Raw genomic sequence first — 26,887 nt, forward strand, 5'->3', positions numbered from 1 at the left:
TAACTAAAATACGAATATTTACTTAACGAATGCTTGCCTTAAAAATAATTATTTACTTGTAACTTCCATCTTCGATCCATGCAAAAATAGGCATGTAGGTTTCAAATGATTTACTTAAATATAGATTGCAAACGGACCAAATATTATATTTTCTGTGTTGCCTGATTCTAAAATTTCATTGATTGTAGGCAGTTTTCAAATTTGAAGCTGACAACATTATTCATTACATTGATTATAAAAAAAATATATAAACTGAATTATAATTTGATTTTTATTCTTCAACTCAACTCGTAAAGCCTCGAAAAATTCGACAGAAAGTGGAGAACGGAGTGTCTTAACACTATATTCACTCTGCTATGTACAGAATCCATCGTGAAGATGATTTCAACAGCAAATAAAACATAAATAATCGCTATAATAAATTTATTGTAACAATATAAGATAACAACGTTAACACATCTAGTATTCTGGTCGACGATCCACAAGTGGAAAATTTTATTTCCTTCGCTACGTTTCATTTAGATACGGCCCCGTTCTTTTTATCCCTTTTTCCTCGAGAACGTCCTCATCTTTTCCTCGGCACCATTCTACATTACGTAATATAATGATTTCTTTTGTCTTTATATATCTCTAATGACTGTGATTCGAACTCCTTTGTCTAATTGTCGTCGTGATATTTTAATGAGTTTGAATAATGTAACGTTTGTACGGAATTCAGGCTGACGATTTGTTCTAAATGTACGAGTATTTAATGCTCGACTATGGGATTTGGTCATTAAATTAGAAATTATATTAATTATTTTATAAGGTAGTATTAGGCTTTTTTTAGTCAAGAAACTAACAATTGTAAAATTATCATAGAAATCATTAGCGCTAATTTTTTGTATGTAAAACAAAAGTTAAATGTAGCTTTAAAATTCGTTGGATATAAACAGCTGAAAAGGCGATAGTGAATAGACAGTAAATAGTGAAAGTGAGGCCTCGTTCTATTCAAAAATAAAAATAAATATTTCACGAAATAAAAAATTCTGAAAACTGTAAATTCTCACCTTAAGCTGAACGTTTTGTTGGAAAATCAGTATAACAGTTGCAACGTATACGAGTATTACCAACCAAAATAAAAGTATTACTATTTTATTTAAACGTACTAGTTGAAACTTCTCCTCTTCCTCACAGGTAAAGAAAACCTAGTGACCGAACACTCCATTCTCCAGTTCCCACCTGAATCAGAGACAGTGCGGTGGAACACAACGCCGCGTTTGGTCTTGCTATAGCGAAAAGAATAATAGCTCGTTCTTCCAAGTGAGAATCGATCCCAAAACAACTGTGATTGAATTCAGATCCTATCATTGCACCACTAGAAAAAAATCAAAAATTAATAGAAAAATAAAATTCTAATAAAAACAAGTTTATTTATCACCAATAGTTTATTACTATGAATAATATTACAAATAATAAAGTAACATAGTTAATTACATCTACATTTGATAGTTTATTACACAACCCTTTTTTATCTACGTTTTTTGAAAGAGCCCACAATTTATATGGGACGCGCTCATACGATTAACTGCCGAAATCATAAATTTAACAGATTTTACGGATATTTACATTTTTTATTATATTATTTACAAATTTAATATAATATTTACACGAAACGTAATAATATTAAGAATACTAAAACTAAAAATAAGTCATTATTAATATTAGGCTAAGAGTAATTTATTCACAAGTATTTTTTGTTTATGTATAAACTTCAATATAGATAAAGAACAATTTTTAATGTCTTTGACAATTCCAACAATATTAATTTCTTTTTTAATATTCCTCATATAGCCAGTACATTTTCTAAGTGGAATACACAAGAAAAATATTCTGTAATTAACTTATTTAAAAGAACTAAAGCAGAAGTTTGAAAAAAATAAAAGAAATACAAACATTTTATGACCAACCGTAAAAGATGAGTATTTGTATTTCCTTCCTATTTATATTCTTTTGTATATTTGCTCTCCACTGATGGGAGAAATATAAATAAACATAAAATAAAGCTAGAAATCGTTCAGCATTTTCGATCAATTTCTAAATAGTCCAACTCGAAACGGCTTGACGTTTAAACCCTGAGTATCTTTGCTAAGCACTCTGGACTTGCATATTGACTGCAGGTACCGTAGAGGCCTAAGCTTTGTTACAGACCAAAGTAATTATTTCTATTGGTTACCATAGCAAGATATAATTAAAATAATATCTATTCTAAATATTCAATTTAATGCTAATTGACTCGCTGTAATTACGGGTTTGAAATTTGAGGTGGAAGTTTTAACCTACAGAAATTACTTACAAATATTTTTAAACGTGTTATTCCACACTTAGAAAAGAAAATTACTGGTTTAGCGAACGTATAAAATTTTTAACGTAACTGAATTTGAACCTACGCTTATTGGAAACTAACTAAGAAGCGCAGGTTCAAATCCCGCTTCAAATAAGTACTTACAAATATTTTATACACATCCAACATATACGATACTTCAAATGGGAAGTATGTAGGACGTGACGTTGACAGAATAGAGTCAAATGTCATCTATTTCTCATGAGCTAGCAACGAACGAGTGTCTTTACAAAGCACTCGAGTTTCCGCCCTCGTTGCATACTTTGTATATACTGGGTACGTAATCTACAACCCAGTTTCTACTCGATACTGGAAGCAATTTCACATAGAAAATTGTTAACGTTGTCATTTTCTCTGCGAACTAACGTACGAAAGCGTATATAAAATTATTCCTTATATTCCTTACCATCTTTACCGAGCACTCAATTTTATAGTTTTAAACGAAAACACTCGTCCCGTCGATTGTCTTTGACAGTTTATTTTCAACACAAATATTTAACTTGAAAAGAAATTCTAGTTCAACTAATTTATATTTACAGAAATCTTGAATAAGGGTGTTTTTGTAATAAAAATCGAGAAAAATAACTGGTTTTTGATTAAAATTGGAATAGGTATATTTGTGTATACAGAAAGAACGTGATGATTTGAAAATTTTACTCTTTTCAATTAAGGGATTATTGCGAGTGACTTGTTTATCGTTCGTATTGTTTGCCTAACTTGATAGAAACGCAAATAACGTGGCGGGGAGACCGCCCGGCGGCTTATATACGTAACACATAGACTCGACGCTTCTATTTAATCTCAGCTCATTCCCGATCAGAATAACGATATCGATTCACTCTTAATCTGTTTTTTTTTTAGTTTCACGCTGTATCCCGCATATGACAGGGTTGGCAGAGGGAGTCTAGTGATAATACTCAACACCGAAATGAAAATTAAAAAAAAACTCAACATGCTCCCTGGATTTAACAGAAAGTGGGGGACGAAGCGTTACACTAGGTTCCTTCTGCCTACCCTGCTGTATGCGAAGAAATGAAAATATTAAATATTTCATCTCCTCGAGTTGGAATCGAACCCACGACCTACCACTTTTACAGTAACATGCTTGGGCCTCTGTGCCACTACTGGCTTCAACTCTGACTTCATCTTGAGAATGATTAAGATAAGTAAAATAAAAAATATGAAAAAGTAAACGACGAAATATTCTAAGAATCTTAACCTCATTTGTAACACGTAATGTCTTTTTTTTTAATGATATTTACAATATTGTAGAAATGAAGTTTATATTTTTCATTTAACTTTAGCAGCGCTTATCATAAATTTTAATTAAATATTTTATGTTTGACGTTGAAAAATTATATTTAAAATGTTTCTGAATAAAAGCAATGTTTACACTCGCAGAAAATAAATATTCATTTATAGTAGAGTCGTTGTATTTTAAATACATAATAATTATTAATATTAATAATTGAATTAACTTATACAAAGCTTCTTACAGTTACACTATAGATACATTTCTTAAATGAAAACTCTACTCCATAATTGGTCATCTCGAAGTACGCAAAGTGGGATACCCAAGAGTGTTGTGAATAATGAATTGCATAACTACATTGGTAAAAAAGATAAATGTGATGAGGAAGATTGAGGTAAGCTGGTAGATGAGGATAGAAATGGTGACACTCAAATAACGTCTTGGTCGGTGGACTGTGGCGGCGGTGGCGATGCTGGCCACCACGGTGGGGTTGAGACGTGGTGTTGGAGAACTGGAACTCTGCATGGCAGCTGGCCGCTCACCGCTTAGCACGTGGACTATGACTGAGGCAGACTCTGTGTACAATATTTTCTGTATTAGTTCTTAACTAATTATTATTCCTATGAAAATAATAAAGATGAGAAGATCGAAGGCAGTCATGGCGCTGGACTATAAACCTGGGCTGTAAACATGACAGGTTGTGGATTCGATTCCTACTCGATAAATAATAAAATATATTAACCAGCCATGCTCATATATTATTTAGAAAATATAATAAAAATTTAAATGTAATCAAATGAATCATGTTTTTAAAAGCTTTTTTATATTTAATATCGATAGCTTTATGACTTTTGACGTATAGCAGGGTAGGCAGAGGGAATGGGAGACATTACGTGTTACGCAGCGGGAAATTTTGTCTTATTAGCAGAGCGAAAGCGATTGAAAATAATTTAATCAATAAAAAAAAAAAACTTTATTTGTTCAACAGATTTTACACAAAAATAATTGTTACAGAGATCTCCTTTTAAGCAAGTAATGCCTGTATTAGGAGACCCCGCTCGCAATGCAGTGGAAATTGAACCCACAGCCACTAACAACGATCATACTGTACTTATTATTTCATTACATATAATAATAAAAAAGTATCTAATAAATAATTTATGAGAATACGCTCTCTACTTAGGTATTTGTGAACTTCAGCCGTTCTATAGAGGTTTCTTAATCTTAGTTAGAAACTAATCTCTTAGGAACATATTGTTTTTGTACTCATCCACGCTTCTTAATATTCATGAATTACGATATAAAGTACAAATGTTATAGAAAAAATATAAATCCATTCAAATTAAGTCCAGGGTAAATGTTAATCATATGATTAAATTTTGAGGCCTTCGTGGCGTAGGGGCACAAGGGTGTGACTACAACGCGTCGGTCCTGGATTTGACTCCCCCAAAAATTCCTAAATTGCAATTCCCAGAGTGAGAATTGCAAGGAATTTATTAATATTCTCATTTCTTCACTTTGGCAACAAGACAAAAGCTTGGCGTCAAGTTCCTCCACTCAACACGCACAAATCCTGTTCCCCAATTCTGGGGAAAGTGGGAAACAGGAATCTATTAACACAAGACTCCCTTGATCCTACGTACCCTGCTTCAGCGTGATGCTGATAAAAATTAAATTAAATTAATATTATACATATTTTTTCTTAGATAAGATTAATTATTTTTATTCTAATCTGACAAATAAATATATTAAAACATGCAGTATTTGAGCGCTTTCGTCTCAGGTGGCTAAGTTGGTAATTCTTTATTACTTTACCACTCTAACAAATTTGATGATCCCTCTAAAGTCTTGCGTTTACTACACCTGGGTATGATGAATTCACGCTTAATTATTCAATGTCAGATGAGTATTCTTTAAGGTTTATTTGAAATATATCTATGAAAAATTGTAATCTGGCCAGTTTTATTATAATGGGGGCAGGGGGCAGGGGGCAGGCCGTCGCGTCGTGCAGGGGCACAAGCGTGCGTCTGTAAGCGCAATAGGCTGTGGGTTCGATTCTCACTCGTGGAAATGAACTCTGGTAACGAGACTCTGGTGCGGCGTTGAGTTCCACCACTCAATATTCAATTCGACGGAAAGTGGGAAACAAAAGTGTGGTTTTAATGTGGACACAGATTTTTAACACTAGCTTCTCAGATTACCTCTGTTTATCGTATTATTTGCAGGATGCATGGATGTTGAAAAAAAAAAATTAATTTTTTTTTATCATGTGTTTCCTTAAAAAAGTTCATCAGTTCACGAATTCGTTTCTCGTTTTTTAATTTCCTCAGTTCTAGGACCTTGCAAGCTATGTTGGTGAAACTCGCGGTAAGTAATTGCGTTTTCTAATTTGTAAATATTTAGAAATATTATTTGTTTGGATCTCATCTCTATCTCAGGAACTACTCACATAATCTTTTAGTTTTAGATAAACCATTTATATAATAGTATAATTTCGCAAGTAAATATAAGATATAAGTTATAAATTTGGAAAAACATAATGGTAGCGAAATCTAACGTTATATTTTGAAAAGTAAGATGGCGTCTATCTTGTGATTCTCTTTTTACTCGACATAGATGCTTGCTTTTGTATGTCACTTGGTTCTTTTATGTGCATAGCCTTAATGCGAATGTTGATGAACAGGGCCAGAATTCAATATGGAAATGGTAAGCATCATACATGACGAATTTATCAACTATTTTCGTATACTTTTGATTTTCGAGATATTAAATGTTGAGTGACGGAACTAAACGCCGCTTATTTCTTACTTTTATTTCATACATATTGTGTCCACATAAAAAAAGTTATTTCAACAAGGATCATTATGTTATGTAAGGCTACGAGGCCAATCATTAAGTAAAACATGTTCTAGACACACTCAAGTGTGAAGAGACGGGATAGACGAGATATGGCACGTACACCTCCCTATGTGCCATCCAAATAGGCATATACTAACACCATGTATGTAATTTACGTTTTCTGTGCATATGTAAGAAACTTTAAGCAAATTTGAGAAATATTTGTATTTTTTATACGTTTTTACAATTTTGCAAGTTGATTAATATTTTAATTGACGCATAACGATTATCTGAATGTTTCATACTAATTTTTATTATCATTTATATTATGTACTAGTGGACCCGGACGCGGCTACGCCTGCTTCAACTATAAGAATATTTATTAAATATATTCATGAAATTATTTTCAATTTTCAATAGAATTAGTAAGAAAATATAAGCTTAAATAATCACAAAGAATAATAATTAGATACACATTATTAGAAAAAATTATCCGAGTTATTGAAATGAACCAACAAAAGGATTAAAAGTAATTAAAGGATAGGTATTCTTAATATTAGAAAAAGTACCTAAAGTTTTCCGTGCGTGCGTACATAGCTATCGACTCGAAATAACTACGAAATAACTAAACATTTCTCTCTATTAAGTAGGATAATTTTAGCGGGCAATATCAAATAAAATAAGAAGAGAACCAAAGTGTAGCTTAAATTAATTATAAACAGCAAATAAAGTTCGAAAATGTATGAAAATTTATAAAATCGTCAACGTCATCTGCCCGTTCGCGTCGGTCATACTGTGCCGCCCGCTAGGTGGCTAGGTCATTTGGAATCAGTGACATCTCCTTAATTATTTATTAGTATGTTATACAGTAAACTATAATTTCAATCTAGATAAAATGCTAAAAGTGACTATTATATTTATTTTCATAAGGATGAATATCAAAACGTCGCGGTAGCGGTCGCGTAGCAACGACGGTTGTTATTAACATGGCAGAATAAATTGCATGTCAAATTAGAATGTACTTTAAAATATATTAGTATATATGTGTAATGTAATGTTATATAGCCTATAGCACTTCTGAAGAATGCAGCTTTCATACAAAACAAAAACAATGAAAATCGGACCAGTAGATCCAGAGATCTTAGCGTTCAAACAAACAAACAAACAAACAAACAAACAAACAAACTCTTCCGCTTTATTATATTATATATAAAATATATTATGTATTCGTGGAAGTCGTGGTATTATAAACGTGACGTTTGAGAGTTTGATTCTTACTCGAAGAAATGAAATATTTAATTTCTTCACTTCCTCGCTCTGGTATTGAGGCAAAGCGTGGCTTTGAGTCCAGTGGAAAGTGGGGAATGGAATTGCCTCAATAGTGAACCGAGTGTCTCAATATTTATTATATAGGATTCTTCTACCTACCCTGCTATATACGGGAAACAGCGTGAAACTGGAAAACCTTTATACGATAACTATAAATATTCGATTTTACAAGATAAAAATATTATTTTACAACTTCTCCAGTTCCACCACCACCAATTCTAAACATTTCCCATACACAATATCCAAATGTAAAACTTCACAAAGCCACATTTAACCAGAACTACGTGTGCACAGTTAACACACTCATACAGTATTTAACTTTAGTGAATTTGCTACCCACATGTTGTATCGGCATTGCGTGCTAGTAGCATTCAATTTACCTATGTGCTGCTGAATTTCCCGTCAGATGCAAATTGCGTTCCTAAATACTGAGATGAAAGGAAAACGACTGAATTGTTGCTGGTTGGTATTGTCTGGTTCCAATGACGAAATGAACAATGTTTGGCTTTTGGAATGTTGCTAATTAAATTTATTTATATATTTGTGAAGATAAATATTTTTTTAGTCCAGTCAGGCTGGGGATACAAGGGTGTGACGGTCAACGGGACAGGTTCTTGGTTCAATTCTCCACCACTCAACTTGGAATACCTCCAGAATTCGCTGGAAAGTGGGAAATGGAAGTGTCGTACTGGGAACAGAGTATCCTAATACAAGGTTCCCAAATTCCTAGGTTCTCGCCTACCCTGTTTAGTGTGGGATGCAGTGTGTTGCAAACAAAATAAATCGCATTTGATTGAGAGATGTTAAGTTTAATAATAACTTATTGAATTATTGTAAAATTATAAACAATTATTTTTTTGAAATATGAAGAAACACAAAATAATTATATTTTTAAAAGTAATAAAAAGGATCGTTTATGTAAATTATAAGGATGATCAATTTTATTTGAATATGAAATATTAGATAAATAAACGTAAAAAAATTAAAAGTCTGTGACAATCTGTGTAAAAGTATTTGATAAAAAAATCCTATTCTGAAATTTATTTTCTTAACTAATGATTAAGAAATCAAGAATACTGGAGAGAATGCTGATATGCATGCAGCAAATTATTTATGCATGCTCCAGTTGCCAGTCTGTGATCTATTTGGAAAATCTATCTACTCGTATATGTAGACACACATGTAGACAAATATTCAGACAGTTAGATTAAAAGATAATTTTGATGACAATGTAACAATAACTATATTATAGTTAATAATATAATAGTATAAGAGGGCGTGAAATACATATTTACATATATTACAACAGAAATGTTTTCTAGATGATATTTTATTAAAATAAAAATTTAATAATAATAATTAAAATTAATTAATCATTAAATTCAATAAATAACAACTTATAGAAGCTTACCAGAGCTACTTGGTGCGCAAGTATAGTTGCCAGAGTCGTGTGGCGCGGCACGTGCTATAAGAAGGCGGCTGGTGCGGGTTCGCTGCTCCGTCTCCACACTGATGCCTCCTCGTTGAGCGTAGTTCACGACTTGCTCTCCTCGATACCAATATATAAAACTGTAATAAAGTTCTTATGTCAATCTTAAAATATTAATCTAAATTTAGAAATATATATACATAAAGCTATTTTAAAACATACAAAGAAACTTATATTTTTAAAAATCTATACAGTTTTACGGTATATCTCGCACACAACATTTTTCGAGGCATTTCGTGTTGAGTGGGGCACAAAGTGTGACTGTTAAACCGACTAGTTCTGGGTTCGATCCCCACTCGAGGAGATGAGATATTTATTTAAGTTTATATTTCAATTTCTTCGCTCTGGTGTCGAGGTAATGCGTGGCGTTAAATTCTGCCACTCAACACGCAATGCCACCAGAAAACGGCGGCGAAGTGTCTTAACAACAAATGCCCTCTGCCTACCCTGCTGTGCACGGGATACAGCGTAAAGCTGATTTAATTTATCCCTTTTTTATTCGCATTTAATATTAAAGCCAAACACACACAGAATATTTACGTTAGTTTCTATAATATTATTAAATACGTACTGGTCGTTACAGCTTTTAACTTCATTTAATTTTTAACTCTCAAAAGCCTATTGAATGTGTGCTTCATTAATAATTTGTTGACAGAATACATAACTTCAATAATTACAGCCAATTAGTTGACTGTTATAGTTTTATTGAACACAAACTGATGTTAATTAATATGAAAAGTAAAATCAATTTATTTATAGTGTAGTATCTTCAGCATTTAGCGGCGTAGACTAGAATTGAAACTACTTAGACAAGACAAGAATTGAAAATATTTTATATTTAAAAATGAAATTGTGTGTTTAATTATATACTAGAGCCACGATTTATTTTATATTATTTGTTTTCTGTCTGACCTGCATGAGTCAGCAGGATGGGCAGAGGGAACCTAGTATTATTACACTCCATATATTTATGTAAACATTCCCTAGACTAGACTCCCTAGGTTCCCTAGGCTCGAATCCACAACTATTTCACAGACAAACAATATTTATCATCACGATTTCTTAGTAAATAAATTGAATCCTATTTCAAATTTAAATCTTCCCACTTAAAGCAGTAAACAATTTATATGAAATAATTTGATTTCGTAGCATCCGCATACTAAAAAGCCATACGCCTTTTGGAATATTTAACGAAAGAGCAACTTAAAATACTATATGTATAACTCATGAGGCAGCCCGAATAACAACCCTGGTTCCTCGGAACGTATCACCCCATCAATATTCAAATTGAGGGTCCCTCGTTGAAAGATCTCAGGCACATGGTACCATTAAATGTTGATATCCAAAGAATGCTTCACTTAGAGACCTCGGCCGACCCCTTTTATCAGAAAATAAGCTTATCATGTTTATAAATGTGGCTATAAATAGACGTGTGAAAAATGTATACTTATTAAAAAGGTATGGTGCGGTTATTGAAGTCGGTTTGCCTATTTATTTTTTATGGTTATTTCGCTTTTTAAAGTGTAATAGGTAAAAATGAGATGATAAAAATATTAGGGATATTGTATAATAATGAAATCTGTCAAATTTTTTATTTACCGTATGTACGTATATAAATTAAATTATCTTAAAAACATGTGAAATAAATACAGAAATCGCTATAAATTAAAAGTACACATAATATTACACAGCAATAAGTTAAGTTCCACTACTCAACACGTAAAGCCTCCGGAACGGAGTGTAGTAACACTACGTCAGTGCCTACCCTGCTGCGTGCAAGATACAGCATAAAGCCACAAAAAAAAGCAATTAAATTGCTATCATTGGCTTATACAATTTTGTAAGATCCTATGAACTGCCTATCTGAGCCCACACTTTCATTACGATGGCTGTATCAGATACAACCAACCCTTTTAGACTGATGAGATAATTCCGCTCACGAATGTGTAATCCAATGATGAAGAATCTACTGAATTTTAACACAAAAGTTGGTTGAAAGCTGACTGTGTCAGAAAAATGGTGACAGCATTTTTTTAATGATGCCAAAATAAGCTGCATTGCGATTGTTGATGGAAGTTAACCTAATTTCTTAAGATTAAATTTACATTATTAATAATTACGCCCTTGAATATTAATTAAGACCTTCCGTTCTCGACTTTACGCTGAATTTTCAAGGCTAAAATAAGTATAAAAGATTTAAAATAATAATTTCTTCCCCCGAGTAGGAATCGTACCCACAACTCGGCTTTACACGTTTGTGCCACTACGCCACTTTTCTTTATTTCTTTAAAAGGGCAATTTACGATTATCTTTTATTATAATGATTATGTTTGGGAATTCAATTTACATTAAAAGGAATTATTATTTTTAAAGTATTTTATTTTATTTTGTCTACTTGGGAAAAGGCTTTGAATTTCGACGCTTAACCTTCAAGTCTATTTAATCAAGGAGAAAAGAATAGAGTGAATTATCACTTATGTTAGATTAAAAAAGTAACTAAATATTATAATATTTTAAGCTTCCGTTAATATACTAAGTAAATATGTTAGTGAGAAATCTTTCGTGCGCAAGTCCACCTTGAGTTTGACCGGTTTTCTTTCATCCGTATTTAACAGTATGAAATAAAAAATAACTTAATATAAGTATAAGAGAACATAATAAGTGTAAGAAAGGTTTACATTATTGTTTTTCTTTTTGTTTTATTTTTTTCCTTATTACAGCGAGCGAAGCGAAGAATGCGAAGCCTACTGATTATAATAGGTTGTTCGAAAAGTAATTTCATTTTCCCGACAGAGGATTTAATTGTAATTTTCGAACCCAACTTCATACTTAAGCCGCATAATCATTATACGTATGTTTTGAAAGCTGAAATAAACTTCTTCCTCTCAGCTTTACGCTGTATGCCGGGTAGGTAGCAGGGTAGGTTGAGTGAACCTAGAGTATAGACACTCTGCTCTCTACTTCCATAGATTTATTTTCATTTTAATGCCGACCTTTGCCTCGACACCAGAGCGAAAAAATAACAATATTAAATATTTTTAATTTCCTCGACTGGGAAACGAACTCACAATCTGTCACGTTTACAATCGTACGCTTGTGAACCTGCGCTACGACGGGCTCTAAAAAAGCTCGTGTGTGAAAATACTCTATATATGTACGCAGTAGTTTTTAATTGGAGCCTTTTAATATATGGAAAGCAATGTGCAGGATTTTCGTCATATTTATTCTTTTTTTCTATGAAAAAGGTAATAATGGTATTCAAGCCGATCGAGGGGATGTGTTTCACATAGTCAAATGTCATTAGGTTTTTCTCCTACTACCGCTGTACATACCGAAAAAGTACCAAAATAAAAAAAATACTATTATTTAATCTTACTACGAATATTATAATGTAAAATTAAAATGACTAAAGATTTCTAAGATATTTCAAAATATTCAACACAAACTGCTTTACTATTCATTAGAATTTGTCCTTTCATATTACTTTTGTAGCTAAATTATTAAAAAGAAATATTTGTTTATTTTTTTCAACAAAATCTGTTAACAATTTTGCTTAAAAGATTTTTGTACTCAAAGTAACCTTCTATAATTATATGGAAATTCGGTGTTTTGTAAAACATTTTGTAGAAATATAGTTATATAAGTAGAATAAAAAAAGAGACTCACGGTGTTTCCCGCATATAGCAGGAAAGGCAGAGCCTACCAGGTACCTAGTTTTAAAGATTCCGTCGCCAAATTATTTTATGACAATAATTTTATTAAATTTTCAGTAATAATATTTAGTTGAAGTAGGCAAAATCCATTTAATATGATGCATATTTTCACTGCAAATATTAAAGCTCTAGTATTACGTCTTAGCTAGAAAGTAATAACAAGCGTTGAGGCACCCGAATATGAGATATAATTTCGAAATATATCATCAAATTGAGGCCAGTCGTGGCGCAGGTGTACAAGGTGTGACTGTTAACGTGACTGGTTGTGGGTTCGATTCCCACTTGAAGAAATGATCTATTAAATATTTCTATTTTCTTCGCTCTGGGGCTTAATAGGCAATGCCTGCGGAATTCGGTGGTAAGTGGGGAACGGAGTGTCTTAACACTAGTTTCTTTCTGCTAACTTTGCTGTGTGCAGGATATCTCGTAAAGCTGGATTTTTTATCCAAAGTAAAATATTATTTGAAAGTAACCCATTTTATTATTAAAAAAAAAAACATTTCAAAATTATCTTTTATTTCTGCTGAAGTTGTTCAAAAGATATATAAGATTAAGGCATCTAAGGTATAATCTATGCTCACCTCGGGGGGTCCGGGGCGTGCTTCGCGACGCAAGTGAGATTAATATCCGACCCCGCTCTCACGAACAGCTCTGGCCCGGATAAAATTTCAGCTTTCGACACTGTTGACATAATCAACAAATTTTATTGATGTTTCTTACCTCTTACTTATTTCTTGTGAAGTTATGGCAGATTTTATAAAAAATGGGAAATATGTCTTCATTATGGAATTGTTTATATATATTGTAAATCGCTATATCTTTCATTTTTTAACTTAGAAAATATTATGAGAATATGAAGATAGAAACGCTTTTTAAAGCTCTTAAGCGAGAGACATGCCATTAAACCATAAGACCAGTTAAATAGAATTAGAATTACAAGTATTTTTTAAAGAAACAAGTAAACTTTAAATTATATTTAAAATAAAGGCAAAAAAAACATTAATAAGACTAAATACAATTTATTAGAAACAATTGAAAATTAGAACATAGCGGGAATTGAACCCGCGTTGAACGCTAACCTGACTAAGCAATCCTTTCCAGGTTAGTGGTCTTAAATATGAAATAACACTATAAAAATAATAATAATATAATAATACTAACCGACAACAGTAAGCCTAAACGACAAACTGATTTTAGGCTCAGTAGAGACTTGACACTCGTAGACTCCAGAGTCACGAGGCTGTGCTGGTGCCACGCGGAGAGTCCACTCATCAGAGCCGTCTGCGTGTAACGCAGCGAACCGAGCATCGCTGCTATATGTATGCACTCCTACGGTCAAGATGTGCAAATCCCGTTTTCGTATCCATGATACCTATAACAAAATCTTTATTTGTAATATGTTATAGTTCTATTTTTTTTGGTTTCACGGTGTTTCCTGAATGTAGCAGGGTATGTGAAGGGAACCTAGAGTTAAGGCACTCTGTTCCCCATTTCCTTTTAATTTTTGAGTCATTGCGGTTTGAATGGTGAAACTTGATGCCCAGCTTTGTCTTGCTCAAAGCGAAGAAATGAAAATAAGTATTCCCCCCTTAGTTTACAATAAGACGATGTACCTGACGCTATATATTATTTCTATAGTTAAATTACTTTAAATATACACAGAAAACTTTAAAAACATTGTCCTATTTCCACATTTAATATAGGTTAACATAAAAATATACCTAAAAATAGACTGTAAACGTTTCACAACATGAAAACTGGGAAGGGAAAAGCTTGGGGACTAAGAACCAATTATACGTAATTAGAAAGTTGTTTAAAATCTCTTGTGTAGTACCTAAGAGCACCTTAAAATCTGGAGCACTTAAGTCAGGATTTAGGCGGTGCACAATGGAATTAGTCCAGGATTGAAACTTTCCTGCAAGACGATAACGACAACTTTAAAAGACTTAATTGGATCTAAAATTCAAATTCAAAGAATTAAACAGAAGCAATTTATTTACATTTCTAATACAGTTTTATACTATTTCATTTAACAGTACCTCTCTTTATAATGGAAATGTAGTATATCCACGGAAAAAATATAAAAAACACTCTCCCGAGGGTGGGACAAGGGTCCAAGCCATCGGTGGCTAGGGCTCCAGAGAGAGGAACCTCCTCACAATACGTACAATACAATACATTACAATTTGTAGATTATTATTATTTATGTACAAGCTGTGTTTATTTTGAAGTGGAAGTACATCAATTGTTTTTAGTTTTATAAATTAGATTTACTTGAAATGTAACAATGTAATAGCTGTTTGTAAATTTAAAATAATAATAAAAAAATAAAAACAGTAGACTAATATAAATAAACGAAGGTAAATTCCAAAGAAAATAAATATAATATAGGCAAAAGGTCTCGTGGTGAACTCAACCGAGTAAAATGATTATATGAAATAGGCATGATTGAGTCCCAGTAGAACAAATATATACAAGAAATGTGCGAAAATCGGTAATAGAAATCGGTCATGAGGAAAAGCTTATCAGCCAAAAAGTTAATAAATATATTTTACGTTAACTATTAGAAACCCTTTCGACCATTAATTTAAAATATATATAATTTTTTTATCAATATTATAGCAAAGTATAAGTTTGTTTAATAGCTGTAAAGTAATTAAGCTTTAAGCTTTTTATTTCAGCAATTGTTTTTAATGACATATATTATACAAAATTGACATATATTATGTTTAGTATATAATATAATTTTAAAAATAGATTGAGTTCTCAAATAGCTTTTGATTAAAAGAAACTAAATTATTAAAAGTACACTATTATTTTTAATGAACATCTAAAAATAAAATGTTTCAATTTACTTTGCTTGCGTATAAAAATAATTACTGGGGTATGGAACGGTAATAATTACTGGTATATGGAAGGTCATGGCATTTAGTTGAAAATCACAAAAGTTAAATATAATATTTTTTAAATAACACTGTATCCCTCCCCCCAAAGAACTCGAAACCTAGTGTTAAGACACTTCTGTTTCCCACTTTCCGTCGAATTCCCGTGGCATTGCGTGTGGCAGTGGCAGAACTCAACACAGCGTGAGGTAAAATGTGGTGTTGGGTTCCACCACTCAACACTCCACCATTAGAATTCGGCGGATAGTATGGAGCGGAGTATCTTAACCCTCTGTCTACATGCGGGATAGAACGTGAAGTATTTTTTTTTTTTTTTTTTTTAAATCAAAGTTCCAAGAACATCTTTTAAAAGACATATAATTATAATATTTATAAAATAGCAAAAAGAACATGACGTGATATCATAGTACACATTTAATAAGAATTTTTAAATAAATAATAACAGAAAATGAATTGGGCAGGCAGAATTCATTTCATTTCGCATGAAAGTATCAAATTTTCACGTTTTCACAAGCAACGGTTGCCAACGTGATGAAAATAAAATTTTGCATTTGGAATGGAAAAACAGTAACATATTTTACGAGAAGCCGTAAAACAATTCTTGGCCTATTTCGTACGCCTTTGATATCGTATTGGAAATTATTACGAATTTGTATTCGATACGTTCGCGTTGAAGTTTTGAAAATCAAATAAAAATCAACTTCACGCTGTATCCCGCACACAACAGGGTAGGCAGAGGGAACCTAGTGTTAAGACTCCGTTCCCCACTTTCTGCCGAATTCTGCAGGCGTGTTGAGTGGCAGAACTCAACGCCGCGCGTTGCTTCAGCACCAGAGCGAAGAAATGGAAATATAAGTTTTAAAAGTTTTTAAAAGTTTCCTTTTAAGGCTCCGTGGCGACGGAGCAGTGAACTAACTGGTATAACTGCATATTCACAAACTATTCTTTCGCTTCGTATTAAAGTTTTTATGGGTCAAGCCTAGATCAAGCGGCATTATACTCTCGTGATGGAGAAGAAACAGAGCATGTTTTTTAACGCTCTCTCTGTGTCGTTGTCTATATATCGATCGATATATATTGTGGGTTGTAGCAAATATAATAATCTTTTACGTGGTCATATTTTAAACTAGCGGTCCACCCGCGGCTTCGTCCGCTTGAACTTCATGATTATTCATGGTTACCGCGTGGAGGTACTCCTAGGATTTATTATGTTATTTTCAATTAAGTACTTACAAAAATGTATTGTCTTTCAGTATATTAGGAAAAAAGTAAATTAATTATAACTTAAAAATCTTAAATTACCATATAAAATTTTTCTTAATTTATTTGGCAGTATTTTGGTTTCTTAGTTTTAAAAATGACATAATTCTAAAAAAAATATATGAAAATTTAAAAGTTACAGCATTCAACAACAATTTTAACAAATATCCAAACCCCACCCAGAAAAAATAAATAACGTGTTTTTTTCATGTATTTTTGTAATTTCCAATAAATATATGTATAAGTACAGTCGAAAACGTAACAATTCGTTATTTACATTCGTATATGGGCAAACATCACACTGATTGCTTAATGAATTCAAATATAACCAGCTAACTTCATCGTGCTATACTGTATGTTTTAGTTAAACCGCATTTACTTTGTACTAATATTGTTATACAATATTTATTCTTTTAAATAGCCAAATAAGGAATACACAAAGTTAACTTGACGTAAGAGTTATCTTTACGTTTATAATTGGTGGACATATTACTGTAAATTGGTCGGAAAGTAGAGAGTAGAAAATTTTAAATTTCAATTTTATATTTATAACTTTAAATTAATAATTTTAAATTTATAACATCTAAATACTACAACACTAACATTTTATTCTTGTAAGCTAATATATTCCCTTAATTAATTCCTCTCTATACCACAAAATAAAATTGAAAAATACGAGTCCAAGTCTAAATCTAATACTGTTCTGTTATAAATAATCGCGACATAATTCAATTGTAGTTTGTGAAGATTTGTCTAAAGTTATATGTATAATTCTTAACACAAATATGAATTGTTGACAATATCATAAACTTTTTATCTAACTTTCTATCTTTCCCGCATATAGCAGGGTAAACAGAAGGAGCCTAGAATTAATACACTCTGCCCTCTACTTGCCGCTATCTTTTAGATTCTCAACTCAACGTCGCACTTTACCTCGACACCAAAACGAAGAAATGAAAATATTTCATTTTCTCGTCTGGGAATCGAATTCACAACCTGTCGTAGTTATAATCTCAGCCTCTGCGATACAACTGGTCTTCTTATTTGAAAATTAAAATACATTTTATTAATACTCTATTCAATATTGGCCATTAGTTTAAATACATTTTAAATAATGTCAAATTTCATATATCCATATGAAATTTAATTATTTTATACTAATATATCAAACTCATATGTCAAATAAGATACAATGTATATTTCAATTTAACATACTAATGCAAACGGAATCGTTCACTTCTATCTCATTAGCATTCACTCGTGCTTGTATTGGAAATGATAAGGGGAAATAGAGGGAATTAGATATGAATATTACTAATATATATATTGTTAGACGAACAAAGTACTAGTAAATTTAACACGGTGTAGTAATCGTAGGTACCACCTTAATTTTTTTATATTTAAATAGTAGAATTAAATTTTATAAGTTATTTATTTTTATTTAACACTGTTGAAAGTTATTGAATAAAAAGTTTGCGGTTGAACTGTGTGCTTGAAAGTGTTTCTAAGCAAAACTTTTATAACGTACATTTCAGTTTACAGTCATTTTAAGATCATATACTTCAAGCTTTGGGTTGCTCAACCAGCCTTTTTTTGTGCATACGAAATAAACCTGAAAATTTAAAATTAAATAATAATATATTTAAAAAATCTAAATATTTTAATGAGATGACGAGAGAGTTCTTTGAAATTAAAATATATTATATTTGTTAAAATTGATTTACATAACATAGAACTATGAGAAATTTGTTATAAATTTAATATACTACTTAACTATCCAACGCGCTACCGTGTGGTTTACACTGTACATAGTTTAACTTGGTAACATAACTAATTATCTTCATATTTATATTACCGTAGTAACATTTATTAAAAAAGTTTATTTTAACAACAAACAATTTAAATATTTATTTATATTTAAATATTTGACATAATTGTGTTTTTTTTTTTCAATTGTATCGTATAGGAAAGAGTATAAAGAAAGAACCTAGTTTGGAAATTCTTCGTTCTGATCCCCGGTTTTCCTCGCACAAGAGAAATGAGCGGATAATGCTTAGGCGGAGAGGACTCCTTTTAAATAAAATAGAGAGTTTTGTATTTTTTAATCAATTCGTTCCACTACCTAGAACTGAGTGTGTTCATTTCTTTCTGTTCGCTTGGTCTCTTCAGCTGGATTCGCCCTTTGGTTAATCGACCCGTACCGCTCGCGGTGTTAACTTTTCGCATTTCAAGCATTACGCTTGTTGCGGAACTCTACGCCGTTACCAGAGCGGAGAATGAAAACAATTTAGTCCCTACAAGAGGGTATAAATTAACTCCAAACATGATAGAGGCCTGTTAGTTGATACTTTAGTGCTATGATCGTTATGGATATACCGTTTTATATAAATAAAAATATTTACACATTTAATTACTCTACGCACGAATTTTTAATTTAAACTTCTATAAAAAGTTAATTATAACATTTATATATACAGTTAAATTTATTAGTTGTTTTGGTAAGTTAATCAAAAATTCTAAAAGTAGAACTTCATTAAGATTACCCTGTTTTTTTATGTAATATATTTATTGTGTACGAACATGTTATAAACGATTAAATCTAACTTTTATAACAACTAACGGTTTTATATTTGTTTTTTGTATTAAGCATATTATAAAGATGAATAAAACTCTTTGAGTATATTATTTTAATAAATATATTTTTTTATATTATGAAAACTGAGATAACTGAGGTATGAGGAAATCCCTAAACTGGTATTTTGCGAATAAAAATAAGATTCCAAAAGGCATACTAAATTAACCAATAAATTTACATAAATACATTTGACTTATATTAAGTAAACTAATAATCAAATCGTTCAGGCGAGCAAAACCGCAGGCGAACCGCTAGTTTGAAATAAAAAAGAAACAATCTTTAATACTCGAATAGATGCTCAGTCTTGTGTAGACGTTTCCACGAGTTACATGACAAATTACAGAAGGCAACCACCTCAGAGGAGGGCTTTTGTCTTACAAGAAATATAAATGCCTTGTCGTTTTCTTTATTATACGAAGTTTATTTAACTTCTTGACTTAAATTCTTGTTTTGAAGCGTGTAGCGTGTAACGAGGTAGGTTAGAAGGGAACCTATTTTAAATTGGTTCCTTTATCTCGATTAATAATAGGCATAATTACAAAGTTATATTACACTGTATATGGTGGTGTTTAATCTATTTTGGACTGTACAAATGGCGGAGAATCGTGACTTTAGGTTGTTAGCTAAAGCTTTTAGTGTTTGATGTTATAGTTGATAATGGCTCTAAAACTTTAATATTCTGTGTTTATTATTTTTCGCGAAACGTGTTTATTTTCAATAACTTACATGTTATAAAGGGGTAAGCGGTGTTCTTTTAATTTTTGGTAGTATTTATTTTTATATTTTTTTTTTCCTAAAATAGGCTCATAAGTTCGCTTATGAATTTCCCTTATTTTTTTATGTACTCGTATGTTGATAGTAGACTTATTATTTAGTAGTTATAATTTAAAATATACATTTTAATTACTAACAATCTTATTTTTTTAAATAAATTACGAATCTGTACTAAAAATTAGATTTGAAAACGGAATTTTTCATTGCTAGGTTGAAAAAAAAGTTGTTGGTATTTTTTTTATTGGTCTAATCAAACGGAACCTGGGAACCTTATTTTAATCAACTCCGTTCCCATTACACTTCCGTTTCCTACTTTCCGCCGAATACTGGAGGCATTGCGTATTGAGTGTCGGTACCCAACGCCTCGCTTTGCCTCGTTACCAGAGGAAAGAAATGAAAATATTAAATATATCATTCCCCGGAGTAGGAATGGAACCCACAACCATCGCATTTAAAGTCACATCCAGTGTTTCTGATGACACGAGGATGTGACTTCTCCATATCTCCACGACATCCTCAACGACGGACGGCTTTTTATAATGATTATAATTTTCTTTTTCATATAAATCAGTTAATTCTTAATCAGGTAATTTTCTTTTAATATAAGTCTTGATGGTTGTTAATTGGTTTTCTTTTCCCTTTTGTATTTTCAGTTTTATTTTTCTTGTCTCTCTTTGTTTCTATTTGTTTTTCCTTACTTTCAGTCACATCCTTATTTCATTAATTAGACAATGGATAGAACGTGAGGAAGGAAGCATCTTAGTTTATATCGATCTACCCCGCAATAAGTAAAAAACTAAAAGAGAAATGTGCGACTGTAAGCACGATGATCGTTGGTTCGATTTGTTCGGTTGGTTGGAAGGAGAATTAGGCGGAAAGTGGTGAACGGAGAATCTTAACACTAAGTTCCCAGGTTCACTCTGCCCCCCCTGCTATGTGCGGGATGCAGCGTGAAACGTGCAACGGCAAGTGGCGGTTGTTAAAATAGTGTCCCATACTACCACGTCAGTATAATTGTAAAAATTAAACCACGTCAATCGCAGAGGGTTAAGGGGAAAGGCATTAAGAGGGAGCAATGATTATTTGCGTTTTCTACTTTCAAGCGTTTTTAAAGTCCGCTATACGCTCATACGAGCGAAAAAAGCGAAGGGGAGGACTGGAGGGAAGCATACTCATATGGATATTTAAACAACGCATTCGCAGTTTTTATTTTTATAAATAGGATTTTATTATAATATTTTACCTTATATTTAATAATATTAAAAGAGTTTCTCGTTAATACAAAATATGTACTTTCATTGTTAATAAACTTAGGTCGTTCTATCGAGTTTTGCTTATACAACATTGTTGTCGAAGAAATGGTACATTGTGACCTAAATCCATAGACAACTAGGTATTATCTGATGCTAAATACAGACCTAAGAATTTTATACGATACTCAATATACGAGACAAAATCGACAGAATAAATTAAAAGATGATGTAATAAGTAAATTACTGTTTCTATTAAATTTTGAACTAAGCTAAATATTTTTTTTATGCTTACAAATATATATTGGCTTGGTTCGATTAATATAATATTTTTTATTTTTTTTATGTTACAAAAAGCATTACCAATTTTGTATATTATTTTTTAATAGTAATAAGTTATAATTAAAAGTATTGCATCGTAAAAATAAATAAATAATCATAATAAGAACATCTTAATAGTTGTATATTGTACTATATAACATATTTCTTATTATTAAATTAATATTATATAATACTAGCGGACGCGCGCAGCTTCGCTTGCGTATTTAAGGGTGAATTCTAATAACCCATGAAACATGTGTTCAATGAAATATTTTTAAGAGTCTAAATTTCAAATTTTATAAAAATCGGTGGCAATTTAAAGATTTTTCCATACAAACTTTCAACCCCTTTTTTGCACCCTTAGGGGGTGAATTCTAGAAAACCATGAAACATATGTTCAATTAAATATTTTTAAGAGTCTAAATATCAAATTTTATAAAAATCGGTGGCGATTTAAGAATTTTCCCATACAAACTTTCAACCCCTTATTTGCACTCTTAGGGGGTGAATTCTAGAAAACGATGAAACATGTGTTTAATTATATACGCTTAAGAGTCTGAATTTCAAATTTTATAAAAATTGGTGACGATTTAAAAAAAACCTATACAAACTTTCAGCCCCTTATTTGCACTCTTAGGGGGAGAATTCTAGAAAACGATGAAACACGTGTTCAATTAAATACTATTAAAAACCTAAATTTCAAATTTTATAAAAATCGGTGCCGATTTAAATTTTTTTCCATACAGACCTTGAACCCCTATTTCACCCCTTTAGGGTTAAAATTTTTCAAAATCCTTTCTTAGTGGATGTCCAGATTACGAAAGTAAACTTTTCTCCAAATTTAACGTTTCTACGCACAGCGGTTACGGCTGTGCGCGCGTCTTACCTCAGTCAGTGAGGACAAGTCCTTTTATATATATAGATTATAATAAATATATTTCGAACCATTTCAATAATTACGAAAACACCGTCTCCTACTTTTCTATTTAAAGTATTTTATAAAATTTACGTGGAATACTTTTTAACGTTTAGTTTGAGGAAAACAGCAGAAAACAAGCAAGTAGAACTCAAAGAAACTGCAACAATTTTTTGTAGTACTTACCGTTCCCGTCAATTTGTATATTTAAAAATATATATAACTGAATAAGTAAACATATTTTAGAATTATTTTAATATATTTAAAGTTTAATTCCACTCTAAGAATAATAATATATTTTTAGAATACTAATTAAAGTTATAACGTAGCATGATTCGAACCCGCGCCTCTTGGCCTCTCATTCAGTTCAAATATATAACCCTGTAATCAGACCCGGATGCTCCAAAAGGTTATAGGTTCAAGACCCGCTACGTTTAAATTTTATACATTTTCTATATATAGCTTGGAATTATTTTTCTTAAGTAATTGAAGTACAACTATGCATAATTATAAAGAAATTAGTCTTATATATATTACCTATATGAATATTTATATAGCTGCCGAGAGTAGCTTTTTCATAGACACAAAGTAAATTTCGTAAAACGCGACTTCAATAACTTCAAAATTATTTAGTTAGTTATTCTTTTATAGTTTTTTTAGTTAGTTGATTATTCCTTTATTGTTGAACTAGTATGTGACGAACAAGTACCTACCGCAAATCCAAAATTGCAAATATAGTTAAATTAAATTATACGAGAAGTAATTTGACCGAGGATAGCCATGTCACAATAAATTACGTGACCAACTCGAGTACGCGATAATTCACAGGATTAAATTCTGTATATTAATAGTATTGACGGTTTGCGTTTTATATAAGCCAGGTGACGAGACTATCAAGACCGCCAATACCAAAGACTTTTTTTTTTCTTTTTTCAGCTTTATACTCTCTCCTGCATATGAACGGGAACAGGCAGAGAGAACCTATTAATAAGACACTCCGTTCCCCACTTTCCAAGCAGTTTTCAAGGCATTGCATATTATGTGGCGGAGGAAATGAAAATATTAATATATTCATTCCCTCGTTTGAGAATCGAACCCGCAATCGCCACAACGGTCCCAAAGCTTACCTGCTTATAATTAATGCAATACTACCTTATAGACCTGACTGTACTTGCTTTTCACTTTAAGACGTACTAAGACGTTTAATCTCAAGTACTATCGGGTAATATAATACTGTTCATAATGCTTTAAACTGAAACATGATCCCATTATGATTATATTTCAGTGTAACATTGCTGCTTTCAACAATATAATGTTGCATTATAGGAAAATAATTTATTGTTCTTAATAATTTTATATTTCTATTATTGATATGGTGTCGAGGCAAAGCGCGGCGTTCAGTACTGCCACTCAACACGCAATGCCTCCAGAATTCGACAGAAAGTGGGGGACAGAGTGTCTTAACACTAGGTACAGACAGCATGAAGCTGATTTATTTTTATTGCGGATAGATTTTTTTTTCAACATCACACTGTATTCCGCATATAGAAGGGAAGGCAGAAGGAGTTCCCCACTTTCCGACAAATTTTGGAGACGTTGTGTTGAGTGGCGGTACTAAAAGCCGAGCTTTGCTTCGCACACTAGAGCGAAAATATTAACTATTTCATTACCTCGAGCAGGGCTCGAACCCACAACTTGTCGCGGTTAGTCTAAGGCATCTGCTCCTGCGCCACGGATGACCTCTAAATATAGTAATATGTATTAACAAAATGGCTGCCTCTCATGCCTCTTGGCCTCTATAGACCAAGAGGCGATAAACAAATTAAGATGAAATAATTATAACCGAATATAGAACTCAAAATAAGGCAACGCAACCACCGGAATAGTACGAACCAAAACAAACTAAATCTTCCCTAACAAGACTAGACTAGACAGCACCAACCTCGACATATTAATTAATGGACTCCTTCAGACTACACATTCACTGTTCTGGCAAAAGTTTTAAGGGGGGGCTCCTATAGCCTTTCTCCATTCATTTCTGCAGTTGTATAGATTCCTCTCTATCAATATTTCAGTTATGTAAAAGAGTTTATTGAAATACCTAATATCAAATAAGTAAAACTCACGAAAGCTAAAGGAATAAAAACCAGAAAAGGGCACGGAGGACCAATGTCCGTGGTGGGTTTTGTTTAATAATAATAAAAAAATACATCAATTAGCCTTCGAATATATTTATTATATATTTATTGATTCCTATATATTATAGAAAACTATTTTTATAAAGTTTACTCAATTTAAATATATAAATCCCGCATTATGCAGGTAGTTAGTTAGGCGAACTTAACGAATAGACTCTTTATTTTCCATTCGAATTCTATTTGCTTGAACTTATTCTCCCTATTTGGGATCGAACCTACACCTACACAGCTGTATCACAATGCCACACTGGTTTTTCATATATGAAGTTAAAGTTATTTATTGAACTTACCGCTCTATCAGCAAGGTTGCGCACCCTGCAATGGAGGTAGGCGGGTTGTCCAACGGCGGCGGTTGCCTCGCGCTTCGTACTGTTGTCGAAGTACGGTTGCCCAAGAGGTTCCCACCCCCCGCCGCCAGCTGTTACGCCTATAAAAACAAAACATCCGATTTAATATCTAAATTAACATATATTTAACAATATTTTGCTATTTGAATAGTTTAATTTATTTTAATTTAACCACAATTGATTTTCAAATTATTAAAGATTTTTTAATGCGTAAATCTTCTTATAAAACTTCAGCTTCACGCTCTATCCTGCACATATCAGGATAGACAGAGGGAACCTAGTGTTAAGACACTCTTTTTCCCTCTCTCTTTTTTTAATCCAAAACAAATCTATTTCGTTTATATTGACTATACGTATACTGTATTAAATATTATTACGCAAATTATTATATAAAAAATATTGAAATCCCTTTTGTACGCTTTTTATCCGTTTTTCATAATTTATGAATTTCTGTATAATTCTACATGAAACATTTGAAAGCGCTGGTTATATTTACCTTCGTAAGCCTCGAGGGCTCCAGATATTCTGATATTAAATATACAATAATACGTTCATTTAATAACTGAAATATTAAATTTGATAAAAATGTTTATACCTAATAACGAAATAGAATTCGTACATGTTATATATTTCAATAACTTATAGTAATATTTGACTAAAAGTAATAAAATAGCTTGTGTGGCATTATCCCGCTATAGTAGACTAAATACGGCGCTTAGATCAGAAAATTCAGTGAAAAGTAGAGTGTCTTAACACTAGATTCTCTCTATCTACTCGTCTATGCGGAAAAAGCGTGAAGCTGCTAAACCCATCAGCTATAATTACTAGCACTTGTGGTAACGCACGTACCAAGCACGCCAACTAAAGTAGTTGTAGCGACCGCAACAGCCTAATTACTTAAGTGGTGCAAATACGTGTTATGTAAATACAAAGCGACACTTGCTCATGAAAGTGGGGTTCTGTGATCTTGTAACAATATTTATTATAACTTTTGGCACTTTAGTAAGCTTTGTGTATTAAATTTTAGTATAAAAGTGATAAATATCTCTGAATTTAATTTCCGATGTGAGAAGTTATAAAATATTTTAAAAAATCACGCTGTAGTCCAATATCAAAGGGAACCTACTTTTGATACACTCCGTTCCCCTTTTTCCGTCGACACCAGAGCGAGCAAATGAAAATGTAAAATATTTCATTCCCTCGAGTGAGGATTGAATCCACAACCTGCCGCATACTTGTGCTTATGTGAGTAATGCTTGTGTTAGTAGTTTTCATATAT

At 32.0% G+C, this 26,887-nt stretch overlaps 1 protein-coding gene across 3 annotated transcripts in view; it reads right to left on the reverse strand.

The window, feature by feature from the left end:
• Nucleotides 1–1,408: 1,408 nt before the first annotated feature.
• Nucleotides 1,409–26,887, reverse strand: part of LOC146539549 (zwei Ig domain protein zig-8-like) — a 37,960-nt gene continuing 12,481 nt past the window's right edge. For all 3 annotated transcript variants that reach the window (XM_085208219.1, XM_085208220.1, XM_085208221.1), the window contains 5 exons: nt 25,552–25,688; nt 14,166–14,376; nt 13,586–13,685; nt 9,214–9,371; nt 1,409–4,210 (listed from right to left, as the gene is read on the reverse strand). In XM_085208219.1, coding sequence (XP_085064345.1) covers nt 3,930–4,210; nt 9,214–9,371; nt 13,586–13,685; nt 14,166–14,376; nt 25,552–25,688 — 887 coding nt within the window. In that variant the 3' untranslated portion in view covers nt 1,409–3,929. The remainder of the gene's footprint in view (nt 4,211–9,213; nt 9,372–13,585; nt 13,686–14,165; nt 14,377–25,551; nt 25,689–26,887) is intronic.

This window comes from Heliconius melpomene, chromosome 4 (genome assembly GCF_056956725.1).
Source record: "Heliconius melpomene rosina isolate 202511_hmr_F chromosome 4, ASM5695672v1, whole genome shotgun sequence".
NCBI classification, from domain to species: Eukaryota; Metazoa; Arthropoda; class Insecta; order Lepidoptera; family Nymphalidae; genus Heliconius; species Heliconius melpomene.